Source organism: Ambystoma mexicanum, chromosome 9 (genome assembly GCF_040938575.1).
Source record: "Ambystoma mexicanum isolate Mex_15411 chromosome 9, UKY_AmexF1_1, whole genome shotgun sequence".
Classification (NCBI taxonomy): Eukaryota; Metazoa; Chordata; class Amphibia; order Caudata; family Ambystomatidae; genus Ambystoma; species Ambystoma mexicanum.
In genome coordinates, this window is record NC_090931.1 from 247,431,653 (window position 1) to 247,456,832 (window position 25,180).

The 25,180-nt window shown below is 45.1% G+C and overlaps 1 protein-coding gene across 2 annotated transcripts in view; it reads right to left on the minus strand.

Annotated features, from left to right (window-relative positions):
• LOC138487918 (zinc finger protein 391-like) overlaps positions 1-25,180 on the minus strand; it is a 104,338-nt gene that overhangs the window by 55,092 nt on the left and 24,066 nt on the right. For both annotated transcript variants that reach the window (XM_069614543.1, XM_069614544.1), the window contains exons 2-4: positions 11,027-11,153; positions 2,125-2,235; positions 1,734-1,844 (exon numbers count right to left, since the gene is read on the minus strand). In XM_069614543.1, coding sequence (XP_069470644.1) covers positions 1,734-1,844; positions 2,125-2,235; positions 11,027-11,153 — 349 coding nt within the window. The remainder of the gene's footprint in view (positions 1-1,733; positions 1,845-2,124; positions 2,236-11,026; positions 11,154-25,180) is intronic.

Consider the following 25,180-nt stretch of genomic DNA (forward strand, 5'->3'; position numbering starts at 1 on the left):
GGAATACAGCAGGCAGTTGACAGTTGGGGAAAGATACCTGGCACAGAAGTACACCAGGGGATCTGCAAAACTCCAGAGAAGGATTCCTGGCAGGGGAGTATACCAGGCAGTATACCAGGCAATCCACCAACGTTGTATAAAGTCTTTACAATTGTGGCGAGATACCTGGCAGGGGATTATACCAGGGATTATACCAGGGAATCTAAGAAGTCCATAATAGAAGTCCTGGCAACCAAATATACCAGGCATTTTGAAACTGCATAAGAACCTTAACATTGTGGCAAGATATCTGGCAGGAGAGTACACCAGGAGATCTGAAGAGCAGAGAAGAGGATTCCTGGCAGAGAAATCTACCAGACAATGTCAAAGGTACAAAGGAAGTTAAAGAAAGTTTATCATGGAATGTATTGTTTGAAAAATAACTTTCTAGACCTAGTATAAAGAATCAAGGGAACAGTTTAATAAAGAGAAATGTGTGTGATACCAAGAAACTGTTGTTCAAAAGGAACACCTTTGACATCCTACCTAAACACCCAGGGGAAGGGAACCATCCCCTGGATCGAAGGGTTTCTCCATGGAGAACACGCTTGTTGGATTTATCTTTATATTGTGATTATGAACACTTTTTTCTAAACATAAATCAGAGATATTTCCTTACAATCTTAATTGTTTGGTTCCAGTGTGAGGGTCAGATTATAATGTTTTGGACACAAGGACGGTTTGTAAGTTTCTAACGACTTGACACAGACTGATCTTTAATTTTAGTTTCCTAGGCAGGGAAACTCTTCTTAAGGATAGCAGGGAAATGCTTTTTAAGGATAGGGTAAGAGAGGCTTTTATGCAATCCATTTCTGTTTAATAAAAATGTCTGATGTTGAGAATATTACACCTTTGTGCCTCCTCTCATTTCTGACCACTCACAGTATCCATCTGACCATTCCAAATGTTAATGTGCGACAATGTGGCGTTAGCACCCCTTTCAAGGCCTAGAATGGGGGGTAACTGTCTGACAGCTCGAGTTAATTGGCCGAATGAAGCGAGGGTGGTTAACATGGGCTCCGGCCGTTACCCCCTGTTTCAGCATTTGGAACGAAGTGCCATTAGCACCCTAAATTACCAAAGTTATCCAAAATGGCCACCATGTTTGTAAAAGGCAGGGCTCCGTACGGAGCTCCTCTTCTATTACCATCGCGACCGTGAAAGGAATGAGTGAAGATGCTGTGGTGGCGGCAGTTACCGCCACCGCAACAATCAGTCAAGTGGGGCTGGGGAGGGAGGTTGAGAAAGTAAAAATAAAACACAAAACACAAAAAAGGGAGGTAGGGGGGAACATGGCAGCCCGCGACAGGAGAAGCAGCCTGCAGGTTGCATGGAACACGGGCTGAGATTAGCGGTTTCAGCCCACGTTTCATGGAGCCTGATTGGCCGCTCCCCCTGTCCCGGGTGCTAATGCACATTCCAGCAAAGCCCCTGGCAAGAAAGGCCATGCTTTAATGTACTTCTTTACTCATTTCCTCACAGATCTACTGATCCTCATATTGACTAGCGGAATTGAACAATTAAAGTAATTCACACAACGTTGATAGTAATTTGTAAAAAAAAAGGTTTCATTACCTGGATTATGATGGAATACTAGTTCTAACTGGAACTATGCTGAACTAAATGAAGTCTGAATTTACAGTGGTGTGATCAAGAATAATTGAACCCTGATAATGTTCATGCACATTACTCACCTGTGGATTGATTAATCCTGTGTCTTCCTTCAGAGAATTGGTGTTCCATGGGGCACATTACTCTTTTTTCTTCAACTCTTAAAGGACAGATGGTGGTGTCAACAGGAGAACCTGTTATTAACATTAGACAAAAACAACAAGTCATCCCCATACGTTCATGTGTCATAAGAATGTGATTTCATAGGATGTTGTGAGTGGGAAGTTGATGATCCCAACCACATCTTTGAATTTTCTCTTTTAATTATCCCCTAAATGCATTTGTGTTCACATGGTGAGAGTTTGCGCATCTGCTAGTGAGTGTGTGTTTGAAACCCTGCCAGGCCGTGCAAGGGCCCTGGGGAGAAGGAATCTAGGCATTGCTCCCAGGTAGCAGCTAATCCGCCTTCCTCACCTGTGGAATGATTCATCCCGGGTTTATCATCAGCATACTTGTAGTCATTTGGACATGTCTCCTTTTTTTCTTTAGCTCTTAATGAACAGACAGTGGTGGTAATGAGAGGACCTGTTGTTAAAATTAGAGAGAACATAGTATCCATCAGTCACTAGGAACACAACAAAAAGATGCACTAGTACATTCATTTGATTGTTCTGAGCAATACAGCCAATCAGTTTACTCTGAATATAATTGCTACCGACTGGTATAAGTTCTCATCTCAAGCTCTCTCAAAACTGACAATGCACTGAGGGAGGGGCAATAGAAGGAAGTTGTTACTGCTGTGATAATATTGTATTAATAGTATGTTTTATTGAGCCTGGAGCCAGCCAATAGCACAATATGTTCTAGATATTGCTGGTCAAAAGGATTCTATGTGAAAATGTCACTAGGAAAATGTTGTCGGTGATGCAATTTTTTTCCCGAATCCACAAAAGCCTTCTGAAACATATTATAGCACTGGGGGTATTTACTAGTCTAATCTCCAGTCCTAGAATATTTGTGAAAAGTGCCTGATTTTAGTAAGGGTCTACTTATGAATAACCATCTCCTCCTGGTGACATTTTCCTTGGGAGTCATTTTCACGGAATGCTGTCAAAAGCACAAGTAACTGTTCACTCCCTGTCCTTGTGCATAAAAAATGTTAATCCAACCCATACATAACTTGATGTGGTGAGGGATGCTACAATTGATCAGAACAGGTGAGTAAAATGTAAAATCTCTTGAAGTTAAGAAAGCCTTTCTTCAGTTTCTAATATAATAGAGATAATTGGACAAATACACACCTTCTCTTTTTGTTTCTGTTATTAGCACCCTGGGCGGGGGTGCCAAATAATCAAGAGGTATGGAACGCGGGCTGATGCTGCTAGTGTTAGCCCATATTCCAAGCCACCTGATGGCCGGTTCACCCTGCCTGCCATCGCCCCCCCACTGACCCAGATTTTTTTTCTCCCTCCCCTATCGCACTTAACTGATTGCTGCAGTGGCTGGAATCACCGCCTCAGCTCCTGCCACTCCTTTTCCAACTCCATTTGGCTGCCATATTGGTATAGTATTTTCTCTCTGTAAACAAAACACCACAAGGCATCCCGTTCACTGAGAGAAAACACTTTCCATTTAAAAATAATAAGACAGTACCCGTGTAACGGCCCGCCCTTTGTTAACGGAACCTTGCTGCGATTGGGCCCTTCAGTTGGGCGGCGTGCCATTAGCTGCAGGGTCGGCCCGCCACCTCAGGGAATATCGCCTCATTAAAAGCAGAAATAACACATCAGGTTATCAGACTAGGGTCCACGTACTTTGTGAAATGACATCTACACAACGAACAGGCAATTTGTGTAATTGTAAATAATTATTTATGAGGGAATCCGATGAGTGTAAGATTTTGTTCTTTGTAACTATGTAGTGTGAGTTAGGGGCAGATCTGCACATTCTCAACTAATCTGTAGAAGTAATCTGTGTGATGCTGATTGCAAGTAAACATTTTTGTGATTACATTAATGAAATGTGAACCCTGCGGAGGAGACACCGCTGCTCAGACTTTGGAACTTTCTTTTTTCATCAGTCCCTCGGTCTGCAGAGCATGCAACACAACTGATCCAGCTGATATCATCCAGGCCGAATCCCATGCATGGCCCATCCGTCCCCCAGGCTGGGGGACCAGAGGAAGGATTGGAGAAGATCATTACTGCATGAGGACAGGAAGACTTCATCTCTCAGACTGCCGAGGACTAAGTCTCAGGTCCTAGAGCTGGGATACCAGCAAGTAAGGCGCTTGTGCTTGGAGATGGCAGAATCAAAAGCACCTCTCTCTCTCTCTCTCTCTCTCTACAGGCAACATCAGAAAACAAGGAGCGGTAACAGTAATGGGTTGGTCCTGTACACCCTGTGATTGCTCTATCATAGTTCCTTTTTTTCCTTTGCAACATGATTACACCATGGCCCTCACACCTTAGAGTGGGGCTCCTGACACAGCCACTCTCTTTCACATCAAAAACCTGTGAATCGGGATCTCATACTCTGATCAGACAACTCACTGTGCCTTCCTCAGCTGCCGTTCAACAGTTCAAAGCACTCTCCTGAACCATGATCTCACTGACGACCTTCATCAAGACATCCGGTTCCTTACTAAAACATGTTTTACAGTTTTCTGGACCTGCCATCAGCTCCTTAGTTCTACTGTTGTACACTCAGCAAATTGAATCACACTTCGATTAGAGGTGAGAGTCCTTACCATTGAACACACTGCCAAACTGGTAATGAGACATTTATTGCTCAGATTTATCTCTCACCTAAATCCAACATGATTGTTTTTCTTTGCTCCTTCCCCACCTTTATTCCAACCACTTCAATCAACTATCATCTTGACTCTTACTCTTATAGTCTATCAATATAGCCACCTTTTACTTCTCAGGGACTTTAATCTCTGCCTTGACATCGCATCTGACCCTCGCCCGGTGCTCCTACAGAGTTAAGCAAAGGCTTTAATTTTTTTATGACTACTTCTGTCCTGACAAATGATCATGGCCACATTTTAGAAACGTCACTATCAGAGTAATACCTCTCATGACCGATCCTCCTCTCCTTCTGATCTAGAATGACCACTACCTTATTCCTATTGCTATTTAGATACTGTCTATAAACCACTTACACTGACATTTCAGGTACTCCCGATTGGCGCTCAATTAAAACATCACCAGAGAGTCTCTCACCCTGCTACTTGCCGCTCTACAATCTACCTCAATGTATGGCTCTAACTGTGAAGATCTTACAAATTGCTATGACATTACATAGTGAGTAGAGCCTTCCAATCTATTGCTTCTAAACAAATCTTTTAAACTAAAAATAAGAAATTCGTCATGGTTGTCACACTCCCTAAAATAGTTAAATCATTAAGTTATAGCTTACCATTCTGCTATTTCAGTGGAAAACAAATTCTTCTTCATTAAAAGGACCAAATTGCATGCCAGCATGGAAAACATTATATTTAAGGTAGTGCATGATATTTCTGTATCAGTCATGCCGTTGTAGCGTAAATTGCCTCGTGTCACAAAATTGAGGAATTCTTCCTTACTAAAACCTCCAATAAAGCGCCTCCCTTTCTGAAATTGATATCCATGACGTGGGGCTCCCAATTGACATAAAACATATGGACACGGGCATAACAACTTCCAAATTTCAGGCTTTTTTAAGCGGAGGACAGAATGCCTCAAGCCCAGGGACCGTATCTCTCCAGGATTGAAATCGCTACACTGGCGCCCTGTAGCTGCGAGGATTAAGTTCAAAACCCTCTGCATTGTCCACAAGGCCTTCTGGGGCCTGGGGCCAAAATACCTTCAACTCTCCCTTCCTAAATATCTTCCTTCTCGAGCACTTCGCTCTTCCGCCTCCAACTCCCTCAGGGTCAGCCGCTTCTCCAAGCAACGAGTTGGGGGGAGATCTCTCTCCGCAGCAGGGGCCTCCCTCTGGAACAGCCTTCCTGCCTCCCTGAAACTTGAGGAGAACCATCTCCGGTTCCGGAAGCACCTCAAAACCTTCCTCTTTGCTTCTGCTTTCTCTCCCCCTCTCCCCTGCTAAATCACTGAAACTGTACTGAATCAGCAACTGGGCCACTCACCAATCCGGTCCTTGGCCCAGCCACTCTCCCCTGCACTGCCTTCCTTGCAACCCCTGCACTGCGGGGCTGTCTCTGTATCCCTACAGTCCCCCTTCCCAGCACTTGTCTGCACTTATCTTGCACTTGCCACCAGCTGGCCCTCATTATTTATCTTGTTCATCACTGACCCTGTACTGCACTTTCCCCTCTCCCTTCCCCCTTGCACTTTTCCCGTCCCCCCCTACCCATGCACTTGCGCAATCTGAATGACACCTGGCCTAGTAGGATTGTTGTCTGTCTCCCCTTGTTCCCCCCTCCCTGCCTCGTCGCGCCTTGAAACACTTGTGTATAGGCGCGTTACAAATGCCATATCATATCATATCATATCAATGTAGACTTCTCCACATCACACCCACAAATTCTACTACCGATTTGTTTGCCTCCACAATCACCAAGATCATAAATCATCCATCTAAAAATGCTAGGATGTGAACCTTGCTTGACCCAGTGTTATCTGCACACTATCGCCCCATCGCCACACTACTCCTTATGGTTAAACCTTTTTAGTTATTGCATCACCCAGATTCAGAATTACACCATAGCAAATAACAGGTCCGACATTTGTCATGAACATGATACTTAACCTTTTAACTGCCATGGGTTCCCCCCCCCCCCGTGCCAAAACCTTTTTTGGTGATTTTGGTATTTCGCCATTCAAGGCCTTCTAACGTTTTCTGTTTCATTAACCCCTTCAGTGCCAAGGACGAGGTATCTAGTCCGTGGCAACAGGGAGGTAATCCCAAGGACGAGATACCTCACCCATGGCACTTAAGGTTAATCTGTCCTTCTCACAATACAAGTCTCTGCTTTGGAGACAATTGAAGTAGGCCCTTGTACCTTGATCTGCTTAGTCGACTTGGCAGCATTCAACGCGGTGGATCATGGGACCCTTTGTCAGTCGCCTTTCCTCCTAACTTTTTTTCTAACACTGGAGCTCATCCTTCTTATTGTAAATATTCCAGCAGATCATGCTGGACTCCACCCAGTCTTCTTCATCTACAATACTATGTGGTGTAACACACGGCTCCCCAATCTTTCCCTGTTGTTCAATCCATACATCACTGTTCTTACAACTAGTACAAAAAGAGTGTGGGATAGTTTTCAAGAAAAGAAAAAAGTGTTCACAAATAATATGTCAGGGTGCGATAGCTTGGGTCTCCCTTCCCAACGTTTTCAGCACGGGGTAAAATGTGATCTTGGAGCAAAACACACTTCTTGAGCTTTCCCCAGTACAAGACGACAGTTCCGGTTTCAGCTATCAGGGCCGCCGATGGCCAAGTCTTGTTTCTCTTGAAAGTATCTTGCCTTTGAGGACCTGACGTATTCAAATAATAAAAACGAATGTTTTTTTAACAGAATGAACGTTTGTTTTACTTGTTTTACTTAGGGTGAGGATTCTTCACCTCTGAGTCCCCATCTTCTGGGCGCTGACCGCCTCTCCAATCTTTCAGCCTCCCTCTGCCGGGTTCACTGTGGCTTTTCTGCTGTTTGCAAACCTCAATGTCTTTATAAACAGTTCTCCGTGGACATCCCTCTGCCAGGTTCACGTTTGTCAACACACTGTTTCTTGGGACATTAGACTTTGAGCCTCTTTACTGGCATCCCTCTGCCGGGTTCACTCTTGTCACTTCACAATTCACTTTTGCTTTCAATTCTGGCTTTTACTTTCATCAGTCTTATGGGGGACAACTTTTCACCCTTTGATCCCCCTCTGCCGGGCTCCGACCCCTTATCGACAGTTAGCCTCCCTCCGTCGGGTTCACTATGGCTCTCATTTAGGGTGGTAGTGGCTCGCCCCTGCGTCCCCTTCTTCTGGGCGCTGACCCCTCTTTACTTTCAAGCTTTGCTGGATTGACCTCCCTTGCTTTCATACAGTTTGTAGGGCAAAGACTTTTAACTGTACAGGGATTTTGCTAGACTTCCTGTATGACCACTTTGACCTGTCTTGGCGGCTCTCCTACAGCCTTCTGGCATCTGTAGTTTCAATTAACCTTGGGTCGACCAGAGTCTCTCGAGTTAGCAGCCACGTGGTGCCTGTCCACTCTGCAGCTGAACTTCCCTTTTCAATTTTACAGTTCTTTGAACTTCTTTCAATCATGGCAGTTTTCGTCTTTCATTCAACACACCGCAGTTCTTCCTTCGACTCACCGGCTGTGCTGAACCGTGTAGCTTTCCTTGTTACGGGAGTCAATGCCAGTACCACGGAAGCAGGAGTCTCCTTTTCTCCGGCTTATCAGTGTCGACATGCTTCGTGTACTGTTGACATCTGCTGCAACACACTTGGGCTATTGCCCTCGGTCTTACGATTCCTTCTCTGGAGGTTTCGCGGGTTTGAGTCGAAAAGGGCAAGGTTGTGTCTCTCCTTGTCAGCCACTCAATGTTTCTCTTCCTCTTGGACTGCCGGGCCTGGGCAGCTGTCTCATTGTGCGGTCTGCCTTGCTCGTCCTGTGCTTTCTTGCTCCACCTTTTATCCCTGTGGGGAAAGGGAAGGGCCGTCAGGTGTGTGTGATTCAGGTTTATTGCCTGACTTTGCCTGACCCTCGTGTGGGGACATGTCAGGTAAATGGCTTTAGGGTTAGTCCATTGTTTTCTAGGGTGTGAATAAGTGTTTAGGTCGGAAAAGGGGAGGGTTGGAGTGTCAGAGTATCATATGGGGTAGGATGGGGAAGAGGTGTTCTAGGGAATTACAACCCTTGTATCAGGAGGGTTGATGACCTTGTAAGGGGGAGATTGATAGAAATGACTGGGATTCTTATTGTGAAAGGAACCGGGGGATTGTGGGAATGGTAGTATTTAGTCCAAGTAGACTGGGTGTTCGGGGCAGAATAACCAGAGGGACATGGAGAAGAATGATTGGGAGTATTCGGATAGGGAACAGGAAAACAGGGATTCTGAGAGAGATAGTTTCTAAATGCAAGGGGTGTGGGATCCTAGGGGGTTGGTTATATCCGGAGGGGATGGTAGATTTGGGTATGAGAGATTCAATGGGTTAAAGGGGGGTAGATGTGGTACAGCCCACAAAGATCTCATGGATCTCACCCTCCTCTCCTTCTTCCCCGGTATGATACCGCTTCTCACCTGGGCTATTCCCCTGAGCATAACCCCGGGTTCCCTTACCCAGGTGATCCTCCCTTGCTTGTCCAACCCCATGATTGGGATCTGAAAGTGCCAAGCCGTCCCTGACCACCTGAATAAGGAATTCTCGAGGTCTTCCTGGGAGAATACCCTCACGTTTCATACAGTGGAATCGTCTCCCTGTGGTTAGAACCTTATCACATTCGGAACAGGTCTCAGTTGAAATCTTGCCTTTTCTGCTGCCGAGTTAACGTTTGCATCTTTTTTTCAGTGATGAGCAGCGGCAAGAGGCAATTTAATTGGCCATTGGTGCTTTAGAAATTATCCCACTCACCCCACTCAAATCCCTCGTACATTCAATTGCCTGTAATATTTTCCGAAATGTGCAACTTACTGTTATGATGATGAACATCAGCCATTCTAGTTGCCAAACACAAAATAATTATAATTTATTTGAATGAGGCACAGATATATAACGTGACTTCCCAAAGGTACCCGATGAGTACCTTCAGTGATATTACTTGAAGTATCAGAGCAGTCGCTGATATTATTATTATTAAATTTTTATAGAGCGCCACATGCCCATAGGCCTCAGGGCACACAAAAAAAGAGAGGGACACAGAAACAAAGACATGACAGACATGGGTCAGTGCTGGGGGAAGCTACAGATCAATTCAGCCGGGTTTCATATTGAAAAGGTGGTGCTTAACCAGTTTTTTAAAGACACTGAGTGTGTCTGCAGATCGTATGGAACCTGGTAGGGCATTCCACGCCAGTAGAGCCTGGACATCAAAAGTAGTACCGCCAAACCTGACAAGCCTATATCTGGGTTGAAGCAATCTAGGATTGTCCTGAGATTGCAGGTGGCGTGCCAATTTATTCACCTTGATCCGATCCTTGAGGTATTGGGGGCTGGTGATATCTACAATCTGCCTAATTCACTTTCTGTAGAGAAAACGGGCACATTAATAACTCTATCCAACCAGGGATGATATTGAAAGTGATAAGCATTGGGCCTCATTACGAGTTTGTCTGTGCGGTAGAAAAGTGGCAATAATTCTGTTACTGACACTTTTTTGGAGGTACCACCACTTTTACTGCACTGCCAAATTCCAAGTTTGTAAGTAGCGTGCAGGATTCACCTCTAGCATAAAGTTGAAGGTATAGCATCCACTTTACCTCCAATAATTGTTGTAATTCCACAAAAATTCCCATGGAGGCCGGATTAAAACCACCATACCCACTTGTGATCCTGTTGTACATCCATGTGACCGAGTGGCGGTAACGGAGAACGAGTTTGGTGACAAATTGGTGATTTTAAAGCCAATATACCGTCAAAGTCGTAATGAGACCAATTGTAATTAAGATGTTCCCTAAAATGACCACTATATCGAAAGCAAAGTCTTTGGTAAAACAAAGAATCTGGATTTGTGCAGTGATAATATTCTTTCAGAGTACAATCGGGTACTATTCATGAAGCATTTGCACGAGTGACACAAGCATAGTTTTATTTGTGCAAAAAGTAGCTATGTTAAACAAAATTATACTCAAGCAAGTGAGTAATAAAGACATACAGTTGAGGGTGTATAAACATATAAAGCACAGTTGTTCAGTTTAACCTCTCATTATCATGAGCTAAGGGATCAGCTATGAAATGTTGTGTTGGCGGAATAGACCAAACAACTCTATCAACAGCCCTCAATTTCCCCATATCATGCTTGAGTGGATCATCAGATCCTGGTTTTAGTCTTTGCATTCTGGGACTTGTAGTGTTGTCCCCCATTTTAAATTTTAGACTAACATTCACCTAATGAAAAGCAAAAACAGGACGGGAGGATCAGGCATGGTTAAGAGAAAAATTGTGATCACTGCCTACCAGTGCTGAAAGACCTGTCCAAAGGCAAAACAGCAGTGCACAGGCAGTATATTAGGGGCCACTGCAATCAGTTAAGACCCCCAATCTAGTAGTGGATGTGTTCCCCCTTGAATCAGCATTTCTTGTGCTTGATCTGAGTTTGAGCAGATATTATTTAAGGAAACAATAAAGTAGATAAGAAATGAACATTCAGAGAATAATGAAACAACACTTGCCATACAATCTATAGGAAATGACATGCACTTCAATGTTACCCAGTGAGATCAAAGCTTGGTGAATTTCCTTCATCACATTTCGGTAAAGGTCCTTTTGCCACTCTTGTAGAAGTGTCCACTCCTCTTCAGAGAAATAGGCAGAAGCATCAATGAAAGTAACATGTGCCTTAAATAAAATTAAAAAAAACATGAAATCATCTACTAAGTAGCAAATAGTATATATAGCTATTTATTGCCAATCTTTCCTTCGCTCACACACTTTCTGTAGTTCTACAAACAGCCATGAGTAGTGTGCTTAAGCGCAGTTATTGTATCAAGCTTCACTACACACAGCTGCAACGAGGTCCCATGACATCTGTGACCTTTCAGCCAGTCATGAGTTTGCACACGACTGCACTTTGCATTCTGGCACTTTTGAGACTTATAGGGCCTCATTCCGAGGTTGGAGGTAGTCATGGCGCTATTAGCGCCATGACTACCTCCAATACCGGTACTGAGTCTGCCCTCGTTCAATGGGGACTTACCGTCTATTCCGACCTTTGCGGGACCGGTAAATTCCCATTGAAAAAGCTATTCCCCATTCCAGCCCCCATAGGGCTCAATGGGAAGGGGGAAGGTGCTAATAACGGTACCAAAAATTGCGGTACCGTTATTAGCTCTGAAGTCCCTTAACGGGCTCCGTCCATAACGCCTGGTAAAACCAGGCGTTAAGGAAGGGACCCGCTAAGGGACCTCGGAATAGGGCGCAAAGGGATTACCGGCACCGATGTCCTTAACGGTGCCCAGTATCCCTTTGCGCCCACCTCGTAATGAGGCCCATAGTTCTACATTTACCCTTCGATGTATGAGCCTACATCTCCCAGCATGAACGAGCAAAGCCAGATATGCAAGAAATATGTTTGCAATGGAAAATACGTATTTTGTACCTGTTAGGTTACCCTTGAAGGTGTACACCTGCCACTGGCAGACGACAGCCTCGGCTGCTTTTGCCAGGATGTTAAGGTCAGCATGGTGCTTGGGTTGAGGGGCATCATGTCTAGCTTAGCAATATGAAGGTTACCATCTCTATTCTAAGGACAGTCGCAGGTGGAGGTCTTGGGCATTATTCTGCAGGGAAAGGTGACTTCAAGCCCATTCCAAAATGGCTGCAGCTGTATGTTCCCATTGGAGGATGGCTTAGGTAATGCTCATGTTACTGTTCTAATATGCCTGCTCTATTGCATACTGCCTCCTTCTGCCTTTGGCCAGTGCTTGCTGTATATACGGATCTGGAACACCTCATCGCCTGGCTGTGTTGCTGCATTTTTCGTGGTGTTTTTTAATTGGAGCTAGCACTCCATAAACCTTCCACACACACCACCCCTCGCACACACCCCACAACCCCAAAAGTAATTTTCGAATATCCCCTTAACTCTTAACTTTCCCATCCTTAACGCCACAAAAATGGTGCAAAATGCCCAATTCACCAAATGAGTTGAAACGGTGCAACGAGGGGGTGCCAGACCTGCAGCACGTGACAGGATGGTGGGGCATTGCAGCACTTCCGCTATGCATGTGGTGTTGAGTTTGTGCAGAATGACTCCTGAACTTCTGCCAAATGCTTGAGGAGTGGGAGCAGGGGAGGGGGGTAGTGCAGAGATGCTGTGTTCGGCTTTGAGAGACCCTTTTCAAGTAGGGATTATGTCTTCATCTCTGTGTTCTCTACAACTGCCTTGAGAGCTTCAGGAAAATAATTTCTTTTCTTCAGAGATTCCAGAAAGGGACCAAACTGTCTAGTTTAGTGCTGCAAGGATGCAAGTCTTTGGATCCTAAGTAAGGATCTATCATAAGAGTTGTCCGTTTGTTTGTTTATTTATTTAATATAGCGCAAGACCAAAACCCTCAGGTAGCTGCGTGCGAGCATTACAAGAAAACTTAAGAAACCTAGTTACAGAGCATTGCAAGGATACTAATGAGGCTAGATTACAGGATAAGGTGGTTACATACAATGGGTAATAAACAGTTGAAACAGAGGTGACATAAATGCAACCATGAATTGGCAGTGACCAAATGATACCAAATGAAATTCCGAGATACAAGCAAAGGATACCAGAATATACATTTGGCGGTGGCAAGACAAAGTAATCATAAAAGGCCATTAGGAGTGGGCAAGGCGATAGGGCATAGGGGAAGAGAAGCGGTCAGGTTAGTGTCATTAGTTCGTAGCCAGGTGAGGACTTTCCGTCTGAATCTGGAGTAGGGTTGGTCAGTTCTGAGATCTAGGGGGAGTCCATTCCAAGATTGGGCAGCTATGACCAGAAAGCTAGAGCCGCCGGCTGTGATCCTTTTATATCTGGGAACCACTACAGTGTAGGCATTGGCCATTCTCGTAGGTCGGTCAGAGGTTCTTTTGTTAACTCTTTCTACCAGGTAGGGAGGCGCTATATTATTAAGACATTTGAAGGTAAGAGAGATGGTTTTAAGGGCAATCCTGTCTTTAATTTTAAGCTAGTGGACGTTTCTTCTGAATGCAGAGATATGATCTCTGTTCGGGATATTTAAAGCTGCTCTGAGGGCATTATTTTGGAGCCATTGCAATTTATCAAGAACGTACTTGTTGGATCCCGCATATAGAGCATTGCAGTAATCCAGTCTGGATAAAATAAGTGTGTTGGCTAGTGTGATGCAGCTGGTCTCAGATAGGAATGGTCTGCAAGCTCGGATCAATTTGCACGTAAATGCTGTAGAGGATGATAGAACGTTAATTTGCTTCTTAAAGGTGAGTGCCAAGTCAATATAGACACCAAGGGTTTTGACTGCAAGCATCACTTCGATGACATTATTATCGATATTAAATGAGGCATAACTGGGATCGAGTTTTTTAATAGCCGTCTCTGAGCCTAGGATCAGTAGCTCTGTTTTGTCATCATTCAGGCAGAGGCCGTGAGATGCCATCCATGCCTGAATGAGGAGATATATCCCGTTTACTAAGGCTGAGTCTTCCAAGAAGTTGCCTGAAAGGGGGATGAGGAACTGAGAGTCATCTGCGTAGTTAGTGTAGGTGACACCCAATCTGTCCAACTTGTCGAAAAAGGGCTTAGTAAAGTTGTTGTACATGGTGGGAGATACGCATGATCCTTGGGAGAAGACTCTCATTGTACGGTTCACAAAGAAGGATTGCACCCAGGTTATGACATCACTTGAAAAATGGGAAGCTGAACTAAGATGGTTACATAAAACTGCATGATCTACAAAGTAGAAAGCCACTGATAGGTCAAGGAGGAGTAGCATAGCTGATTTACCATTGTCCTTCAACTCGTCATTTTGGGTCTTGAGGTCAATCAAGGCTGGTTCAGTGCCATGAAGGGGGAGGAAGCTGGATTGACGTGAGCCTAGTAGGTTATTGGTTTCTAGGTAGTACTGAATTTGTAGATAGGCTACTCTGTCGATAATTTTAAGCAAGAATGGGACTGTGGTGATGGGTCTATAGTTGGTTGGTATGGAGGGGTCTAAGGTTTGTTTTTTGAGCAAAGGAAGCACCCAAGATTGTTTGAGATTGTTAGGCACAAGGTTCGACTTAAAGGATGCGTTGATGAGCTCCGAAATAAAGGGTGCTAAATCTCTGGCTGCATCCTTTATGATTTCAGCTGGACAGTTGTCTCCTTTGCAATTAGAGGGTTTCAATGAAAGTATGATTTTTTTCTGTCTCAACGATAGATATTTTTTTAAAACTGAATGGTCGGGGGTGTTGTTATATGGGTTTAGAGGTGGCTGCCGCTGAGGTGAAGGCTCAGCCGGTGGGAGCAGGGAAGCTTTCTTGTTGGCAATTTTGATTTGGAGGGAGCTCATTTTATCCGAAAGGGCATTTTGTATATTAGTGCACCAAGGCTTATCTTTAGGAGTATTGTCATCCTGAGGTATAGGTGATTCCATTTCGCGAAGGATGGAGAATAATTCCTTAGTGTCTGATTTAGCCTTGGATATTCTATCATTAAAGGTGTTCTTTTTAGTGCAAATGATTTTCCTTTTTGTACAGTTTAGAGTGATTGGTTAACTTAATTTTGTTCTTCTCGGTAGGCGAATGGCGCCAAATTGATTGAAACTTTCTTTTTTGAGTCCTTAATTCTTTCAATTGTGGTGTGAACCAATTACTCAGATGAGATATCTGTCTACCTTTACGGGTTTTGATTGGGCCGATGGTGTCTAGTGCCTTAGCCATGGTGCTATTGAAGACTTCCACAAGTAGGGCAGGGTCTGTGTTGTTAACTAGGTTGTCAAGAGTAGAGAGAAGGTGTGGTAGGAGATTTTCTGCACTAATGTCTTTTTTACTCCTAGTAGAAAGTTGCAGTGCCATAAGTATCGGTTTAGGGCGGATAAGGTCAAGTGAGGCAGAGAAAGAAATTTAGTGGTGGTCGGTCCATGATTGAGGTCTTATATTAGTAATACTAATGTTGCAGTTCAGGTCAGCAATCCAATCTAGGGTCCTTCCTTTGGCATGTGTAGAGGCAGAGACTTTTTGTGTCAGCCCATAATCGTTCAGTAGTGAGGCTACGGATAGGGCATGTTTATCATTGCTATCGTTGAAGCCAAGATTAAAATCTCCCAACAGCAGAATTTGTGCATGGTCCTTATTATTATTATTCAGGATGCTAATGAAATCATCCTCAAAGGAGCCTAAAGGTCCAGGTGGTCTATAGATCACATAGTTGGTGAGGGTGCGGTTACAAGAGAGGTGAAGTTTAGCTGTGATAGTTTCACAGGACTGGAACGAAGGGGCGGTAGTCAGTCTGATAGGTAGGTTGGATTTATGGATAATAGCTAGATCGCCACCTCTGGTGTTTGGTCTATCAGCTCTTAGTAGTTGGTAACCATCTGGTACAGCTAGCATGATGGCGGGGGCTGCGGCCTTGTGGAGCCAAGTCTCAGTTATTACCAGCAGGTCTAAATTCTCATTAGTTAGGGTGTCCGAGATATCAGCGGCACGAGCCACCATAGATCTAACATTAATGAGTGACCCAGATAGTGATAGGGTGCTAGTTAGTTTAGTAGAAGGAAGTTGTTTCGTTTTAGTTAGGGTAGCTTTTTGGAAATGTATCTGGGCAGTAGCCGGGAGGATGGTAGACAAAAGATTATGGTCAAGGTGTTGTGTCCGTTTATTGGCTAATCCAGTAGGTTGGGCAGTCTTACGAGAGAAGCCTCTAATGGTATGGTTTGATGAAGGTTCATGGAGACGGGACAGTCTTGCTCTCAGTCTCATGTTTCTATCCTGAGGTGGGCATGAGGCAAGGGATGCAGAGGCCATTATAGCAAGAAGGTCTAGTACAAGGTGTAATGTCTGAGTTTTTGTGGTTTTCCCCATGATCATAAGCCTGGAAAAGCAGGTTATTAACAGATGCAAGTTTAGGCTTTGGGCATAATCTTAGTGCCACATTCAATAGTCATGCAATTGTAGGCTAAATACAGTATTCAAATAATAAGCAAATATGGGCTACTGCAACATTCAAGTGGCAAGGCAAGAGTGTGCTAGATACAGTTTAGACTATTGCATAGATAGGCATAAACTTAGTGCAACACTCAATTGTCAGGCAGGTACAGGCTGAATACATAATTCAATATAGGAGGAAATGGCTGATGTAGCGTTCGATTGGAAAGGCACGTATATATTAGATGCGACTATCAAATAGTAGGGCCAATATAATCTAATGCCATATGTGAATAGCAAGGCAGATAAAGGCTGATGCAATGCTAGGCTAGCAAGTCAAGCAAGGACTCAGTACAGTATTCAGATATCAAGGAGGATATAAGCGGAGTACAACAATCTACTGATAAGGCAGGTGAGAAGTAATACAGTATTCAAATTGTGAAATGGGTAGAGGATAAATGCAGACATGTAAGCAATGAGTTAGTTACAGAAATTGCCACGTGGTGGGTGCAAACGGAATGCATACTAGGGCGCGAGTCCCAAATAGATGGTGGCACAATGAAAGGTCGGTTACACACGTGTATCACAACGTGTTTAACAAAGGTAGCGGGCGCCCCTCTCTCGCAAGAACAGACATGATAACCTGTTCAGTGGTTATTAACCACTTGAGAGTTCGCAGCCACTGCTTTTACTCACTGTGCCTTTCACAGATGGGAAATATCCATTTGCATATCAGTCTTTGTCCTGCCCAGGGGCAGTCCAGCACCGAAATACAATGGCAATTCCAATCTGAACGAGAGTACCACCAGCAACCCCATACACGTGTTTCACCCTTGTTGGGGATCATCAGTGAGGTGAAGCTGATGCCTCTCTAAGCACAGTGAGAGGGAGACCACGTCTGGTTGCCCCCAGGAGACCTAGGGTTACCAATCCCAGGTTCCTTAACAAATAGTTTAACAAAGGTAGCGGGCGCCCCTCTCTCGCAAGAACAGACATGATAACCTGTTCAGTGGTTATTAACCACTTGAGAGTTCGCAGCCACTGCTTTTACTCACTGTGCCTTTCACAGATGGGAAATATCCATTTGCATATCAGTCTTTGTCCTGCCCAGGGGCAGTCCAGCACCGAAATACAATGGCAATTCCAATCTGAACGAGAGTACCACCAGCAACCCCATACACGTGTTTCACCCTTGTTGGGGATCATCAGTGAGGTGAAGCTGATGCCTCTCTAAGCACAGTGAGAGGGAGACCACGTCTGGTTGCCCCCAGGAGACCTAGGGTTACCAATCCCAGGTTCCTTAACAAATAGTTTAACAAAGGTAGCGGGCGCCCCTCTCTCGCAAGAACAGACATGATAACCTGTTCAGTGGTTATTAACCACTTGAGAGTTCGCAGCCACTGCTTTTACTCACTGTGCCTTTCACAGATGGGAAATATCCATTTGCATATCAGTCTTTGTCCTGCCCAGGGGCAGTCCAGCACCGAAATACAATGGCAATTCCAATCTGAACGAGAGTACCACCAGCAACCCCATACACGTGTTTCACCCTTGTTGGGGATCATCAGTGAGGTGAAGCTGATGCCTCTCTAAGCACAGTGAGAGGGAGACCACGTCTGGTTGCCCCCAGGAGACCTAGGGTTACCAATCCCAGGTTCCTTAACAAATAGTTTAACAAAGGTAGCGGGCGCCCCTCTCTCGCAAGAACAGACATGATAACCTGTTCAGTGGTTATTAACCACTTGAGAGTTCGCAGCCACTGCTTTTACTCACTGTGCCTTTCACAGATGGGAAATATCCATTTGCATATCAGTCTTTGTCCTGCCCAGGGGCAGTCCAGCACCGAAATACAATGGCAATTCCAATCTGAACGAGAGTACCACCAGCAACCCCATACACGTGTTTCACCCTTGTTGGGGATCATCAGTGAGGTGAAGCTGATGCCTCTCTAAGCACAGTGAGAGGGAGACCACGTCTGGTTGCCCCCAGGAGACCTAGGGTTACCAATCCCAGGTTCCTTAACAAATAGTTTAACAAAGGTAGCGGGCGCCCCTCTCTCGCAAGAACAGACATGATAACCTGTTCAGTGGTTATTAACCACTTGAGAGTTCGCAGCCACTGCTTTTACTCACTGTGCCTTTCACAGATGGGAAATATCCATTTGCATATCAGTCTTTGTCCTGCCCAGGGGCAGTCCAGCACCGAAATACAATGGCAATTCCAATCTGAACGAGAGTACCACCAGCAACCCCATACACGTGTTTCACCCTTGTTGGGGATCATCAGTGAGGTGAAGCTGATGCCTCTCTAAGCACAGTGAGAGGGAGACCACGTCTGGTTGCCCCCAGGAGACCTAGGGTTACCAATCCCAGGTTCCTTAACAAATAGTTTAACAAAGGTAGCGGGCGCCCCTCTCTCGCAAGAACAGACATGATAACCTGTTCAGTGGTTATTAACCACTTGAGAGTTCGCAGCCACTGCTTTTACTCACTGTGCCTTTCACAGATGGGAAATATCCATTTGCATATCAGTCTTTGTCCTGCCCAGGGGCAGTCCAGCACCGAAATACAATGGCAATTCCAATCTGAACGAGAGTACCACCAGCAACCCCATACACGTGTTTCACCCTTGTTGGGGATCATCAGTGAGGTGAAGCTGATGCCTCTCAACGTGTTTGCAGAGCATAAGCCAGTAACATCTCAAGGCAGCAACTCATTAGCAATGTAAATCAATCAAAGATTAACTTACATTGGTAATGGGTGTAGTAGGGTGCTAATGCTTGCGTAGACTCGGGTACACCAGAGTACAGTAAGTATCATTTTTCAAGTCAGTTAAAAACAGTGAGGCTACACATGGAGATACAGTAGGCTATTTCCGATTAGTTAACACGCACTGAAAATGCTCATGATGTAGTGGGCTAGTTCAACTTGGTTGAAGGCGGAGGAAATGCACAGAAAGCACTGAGGATGTACATGAGATACAATAGGCTTTTTGAAATCAGGTAGGATGCAGTAGAATTTACACGATGCAATAGTCTATTTTAAGTTAATTAAAAGTGGTGAGAATATACAGGCTGCACTGCTAAAATATGTCAGGTACAACGAGCTATTTCAAGACTGATAGGGGCAATAGAATAGACAGGTGCATTAGGCTAGCTCAAGTTAATTGAGAGCAGTGGGAGTATATAGAGAACACAGCAGGGTTGGTCTGGGCTCAGATGCGAAGATGAAGCAGTGGGCTAGTTAGAACACGATCCATAGAACACGAAGGGCATGATGAGCAATACTGAACATGAGTACATCCTATAGTTTGTGGGAACAGATGGTTCAAGCAAGAATCGTAATTGTTTACCTTTAAGCCCTTAACGATCCAATATGAACCATAACCTGACATTGGCAGTCCAATATTGTAAAAGTGAGAATATTAGCCTAATGCAGTGGTTTTCAAACTGTGGGACTGGCCCCCATAGGGGGGCCTGAATGATGAGGCGGGAGGCGGGGCGGGAGGCTCTTCAAAAAGGGAGTTTGATGACTGATTTCAATGGAATATATAAGCAGATATGGCATTTGGGGGGCCGGCAACACTATTTCTACATCTATTGGCTTTCTAGAAGTTGTCAGGATATCGTCATTCTCTTAGTGTGCAAGTGGCACTGCAGTGTCTGGTGCTCTGGGTCACTTGAACATGGGCTAATTGGCAGAAATATGGTTCTTTGTTATGATCTGGGTGAACCATGGGGTTTTCAGATTGCACCTGGTTGAGGATTGTGCCGCAGTCTCTCCCAGGAGTTAGGTCTCAATTACTATGTAAGCTTATTGCTCCTTGGTTTTGTCACTACCTACTTTTGAGCTATGTTCTCTTCCTTGTGTTTGATTTTCTCCTCCTCATTTGTCTCCCTCCTACTTGTCTCCCCGATCTATCAAAATGCTCTGTTCCCCTCCTAAGGGATTGGCTTTTCTGCTCTTAACTTGTACTCAACTCTCCTTCTTGTCACCACTTATTTTCCATCTCTCCACCTGACTACGCTTCTTGACACCACCTCCTTCCTGTTGTTGGTACTCTCTCCACTTTTTGGTCTTACCGTTGTTTCAGCTTCCTACTTATAACTCCTTTCACCCTCTTTCGCCTCCACTTGTTTCTCTTATCCACCACCTCCTTCTCTTTAGTTGTTCTGTCTTCCTCTTGATAGCTTCTCTCACCCTCCTTCATCTGGTCTCAACCTAGGTATGGTTGGGGATGGACTCCCCACACCGCAGGCTCACCTCCCAGAATTACGCTATGCGGAGACAGTGCAGACACTGAGCCGGGAGGTACAGAAGTGTAGACCTGAGAGCCATGCAAGAAATCAAGAGATGGAGCAGGATGTTAGGGTCAAGAGGTCTTGCACGGGCAAAGGAAGGAGTAGAAAAACAAGGAACCCCAGCTGAGGCAAACAGCTGGGGCAGGCACAGGCTACAAAGGGGCAATAAAGAATAATGAGGCCCTTAAGAGGAACAGGCAGAAGGCGAGGAGCAGGAACACAGAGAAAACCAGAAGGTCAGGACCCAAGATGCAGAGAACCGAGTTCCAGCAGGTAAGGAGCATTGAGAATGACCTGGATGCAGTAGCATCCTCCATTTATAGAGTGCCACAACTCCCCGAAGGGTATTCTGCAGCAGGTTGTCTTGGAAACCGACCGTGCTGCCACAGCGTCATGCAACGTAACCCAGAAAGAAGACGGGCATTTCCACATAATGTTAGCAACCATGGAACGTCGGGTAAGGGCGGGAAGCCAATGCAGTATCTGTAGCCTCTGGGTGAGCATGCAGCACCAACCACAAAGAACACAGCACCAGCTCATGGGTGGTCTTGATCCCTCTATGCCCGACGAGGCAGGAATCATGCAATCCATGAATAACTCCTTGGCGTTGTGCAGGGGACAGTACGTATAAGCGATTAGCAAAAAAGAGTAATGCGTCGAGTTGTTTTACTTCTCGCTTTTAAGTGGGCTTTTAAGTGGGCTAGAGGCAATGGGATCCATGAGAGTAGACTGATGGAACTATTCCAAATAGGATTGGACAGTGCCCATAAAATGCTTGGGGGAGCATGGCGGCTGGATAGCGGTCTTGTATGGGATCTGAAAGCAAAGCCTGTGACAATGCATCCGCTCCTTTATTACTGGTACGCAGAATGTAGATAGAATGTAGGTAAGGAAAAACTCCTATTGAGAAAAATAGAATGACCAGCGGACTGTTGCGGCATTGTATGGTTTGAAGGATGAGCAAATTCTGATGGTCAGTTCGTACGATCACTGGATTCTGTGCCCCTTGGATATGAGGCTGCCACTGTGTGAATTCGCCTTTTATGGCCAGCAAAATGTTTTCTATGACTTGTCGGCCTCATTGATGAAGGGCAGGGTGTCAGCAGGATACCGAAGTATGGCTGCAGGCATAAAGGCCCTTTACAGAGTTTAGAAGGTGGATTCAGCCGGTCCATCCCAATGGAAGGAAACATGGGCTTGTAATACGCAAGTAATGTTCAAGGATATTTGTGAGAACCCGGCTATGTGATCCCGATAATAGTTTGCAAATCCCAAAAAAACTTGGTACTGCTTTTTTGTCTTGTGGGCTTTGTCAGTTCTTAATAGCCTGTATCTTGGTGGGATCCATTTGGATACAGGTGTCACTTATAATACGGTCTATAAAGACAATACTTTGTTGATGAAATATAAATCTTTCCACTTTGGCATATAAATGTTTTTCCTCCAGACCCTGTACTTGATGGTTATCCAGAGTTGTGGGAAATATAAGTATATCATCTAAATAGACCCATACCGTAAGGACGATAAAATCTGAAAAGATGGAATCCAAAAACCTTTGGCAGACCGCAGGGGCATTACACAAGCCAAAGGACATCAACCGATTTTGAAATGCCCCTTGGATGTTTCAAAAAGCGGTCTTCCATTCATCTCCTTTTATTTGGACAAGATGGTATGCTCCCCAGGGATCCAATTTTGTGAATAGTCTGGCATTCTTCAAAGATTCAAGGATGTCACAAATCAAGGGTAAAGGGTACTGATCCTTCAGAGTTATGTTGTTGAGCTCTCGATAGTTAACAAAGGGTTGGACAGTGCCTTCCTTTTTGTGGTACAAAAAACAAGGGTGCCCCTGCCAGAGATTGCGAGGGTAATATGTATAATTTCTCCAAACTGAACTGTCCTTCAGGTATCTTTGCAACTCAAGAGGTTCTTTGGGAGAGAGCAAATAGACACGTCCATTAGGTATTGTTTTTTCTGGGACGAGATTGATCTTGCAATCAAAAGAACTACGTGGGGAAGTGGGATGTCCTCAGGTTCCAAAAAACCCCTCCAGAACATACGATATTCGGGAGGCACCCCTTGTATGGCAAAAACACATGGATCAATACCAGCTTCTTTGGTTTGGATAGCAGTAGCAGTAGATGGCTGTGCATAGCAATCTGTGGTGCATATAGTGTATCTGAAAATCAACATCTGAGTCGCCCAGTTCACAAAGGGGTTATAGAACGTGAGCCATGGAAGACCGAGTACCAAAGGATAAGATGGTGTTTTAATGACATCGAACATCAGTTGGTCAGAATGCTGACTGAAGGGCAACTTGAGCAGGCAAGAATAGTCAGTGATGGGGCGGCTAAGAGGGTTCCATCAATCAATTCTACTTTAGTCGGGCCCAGGTTTCTTCTCCAAAGGTATACCGTAGCGAGATGCTATGGTACGGTCATGTAGTTCCCTAAAGCTGTGCAATCTAACAAGGCAATGGTGGTAATAGGCTGTTTTGAGACTGCAATCAATAACTGGAATTCCAAGACCAAAAGACGGGTTGTGGGCATGGGCTCCTGATTTTTATTGGGAAGTGAAATGTGATCTGATTGGATAGCTGTCTTCTTCCCTTTAAACAACAAGCCTTCTCATTTTCCGCAGGTCGTGGAGGATGTAGAGGACACAAACCAAAGAAATGCCCTGAACCACCACAATACAGACATGGGGCCTCATTACAATTTTGGAGGTAGCCATGATGCTACTAGCACCATGGCTGCCTCCAAACCGGGCTCCATTACCGGGTTCCTTCAATGAGGAATAACCGGGTCATTCCAACATTGGAGGACCCGGTAATTCCTCCTTGAAGGAACCATTCCCCATTCCCATTTGAGCCCCCATAGGGCTCAATGGGAATGGGGAGGGAGGTAATAATGGGCACATTACAAATGGCCCATTATTACCTCCCTCTTCCCCTCGTGGGACCCGGAAAAGACACCTGATTTTACCAGACGTCTGTTCTGGGTCCCGCAAAGGGAACCTCGTAATCAGCGCTCCCGTAATGAAGGGTGCCGGTCCTGTACGGGACCGCAAGGGTCATAATGATGCGTCATCGAAATTTCTGTTCTTCAGACAAGGGTGCATTGGTTCCCGTGGCTGAGTCTTGACGGGAACTGTGGAACTTGAAGGAATGTGGATGGGTTTGTCATATTGCCTTTTTCCCCCCACCGTCCCACCAGGCAATGTTATGTTATGTTACTTTGCATTTATATAGTGCCTTATGTACCACTGGTATGGTCTGAAGGCGCTGGCAGGTTGAACGCCCTTGGGAACCGAAGTTCAAGTCAGTAGAGAGAGTCAAAGGTGCGTGTGCGCACCGGATATGTGTGCAGCTTGTTTGGCATTCGTGTAATAGCTGCTTCTTAGCGGTAGGTGTGGTGGTTGAGAGGTCAGGAGTATGTGTTCATTCTGGCAGGATTTATCCAGACCGATTGTGGCTGCGTTAGGCCTGGTTGGGGGGGGGGTGTAACCAGCAGTGTTTAGTTAGAGTGATGGGGAGTATGAGGCAGATGTTGGTATGAGAACAGCTATACCGAATGGTGTCATAGTATCGCTGTGTTCTATTTGAGTGGTGATGTAAAGAAGAGAGTAAGCGTGGAGATGTGAATATGGTGGTTTAATTTAGGTGCTTGAGATCACGCCCACTCCAATAGTTCCATGAACTTCATCCGTTCCATGTACTCTGACTGTTCCGTGCATTACGACCGTTTCAAGCACTCAGACCGTTCCTTTCATTGCTCTTTCAGACGTTCCATGCCCTCCAAACCATTCCATGTACATCACGCCATTCTGTGCACTCCAACCCGTTCCACGCACTCCAACCCATTCCACACACTCCCATCCATTCCACGCACTCCCATCCGTTCCACGCACTCCCATCCGTTCCTCTCACTCCCATCCGTTCCATGCACTCCCATCCGTTCCATGTACTTCAGGCATTTTATGCACTCCACCATTTTATGCACTATTCCTTTCATTCGTTCTACCCACGTTATCCTTTGTCCATGCATCGTCATCTTCACACTGCTCCTTTCATTCGTTCTACCCATGTTATCCTTACTCCATGCATCATCATCCACATACGTCATCTTCACACGTTCCATTCACTTTACTGATTCCACCCATTCCACTCGTTCCATCCACTTCACTAGTTCCGCCCACTTCGCTGGTTCCAAGCACATCACCCGTTCATTCACCTACTTCATTCGTTCTACCATTTCAACCGTTCCACCCACTTCACCCATTCTACATCAGCTCATCCGTTCCATCCTCATACTTCACCCGTTCCATCCACACACTTCACCCGTTCCATCGACACACTTCACCCGTTCCATCCACATACTTCACCCGTCCATCCCCATACTTCACCCGTTCCATCCACATACTTCATCCGATATAGGGCATCCACTTCACCCGTTCACCTGATGATTGATATGAATGACCAAATCAGTCAGGGAAT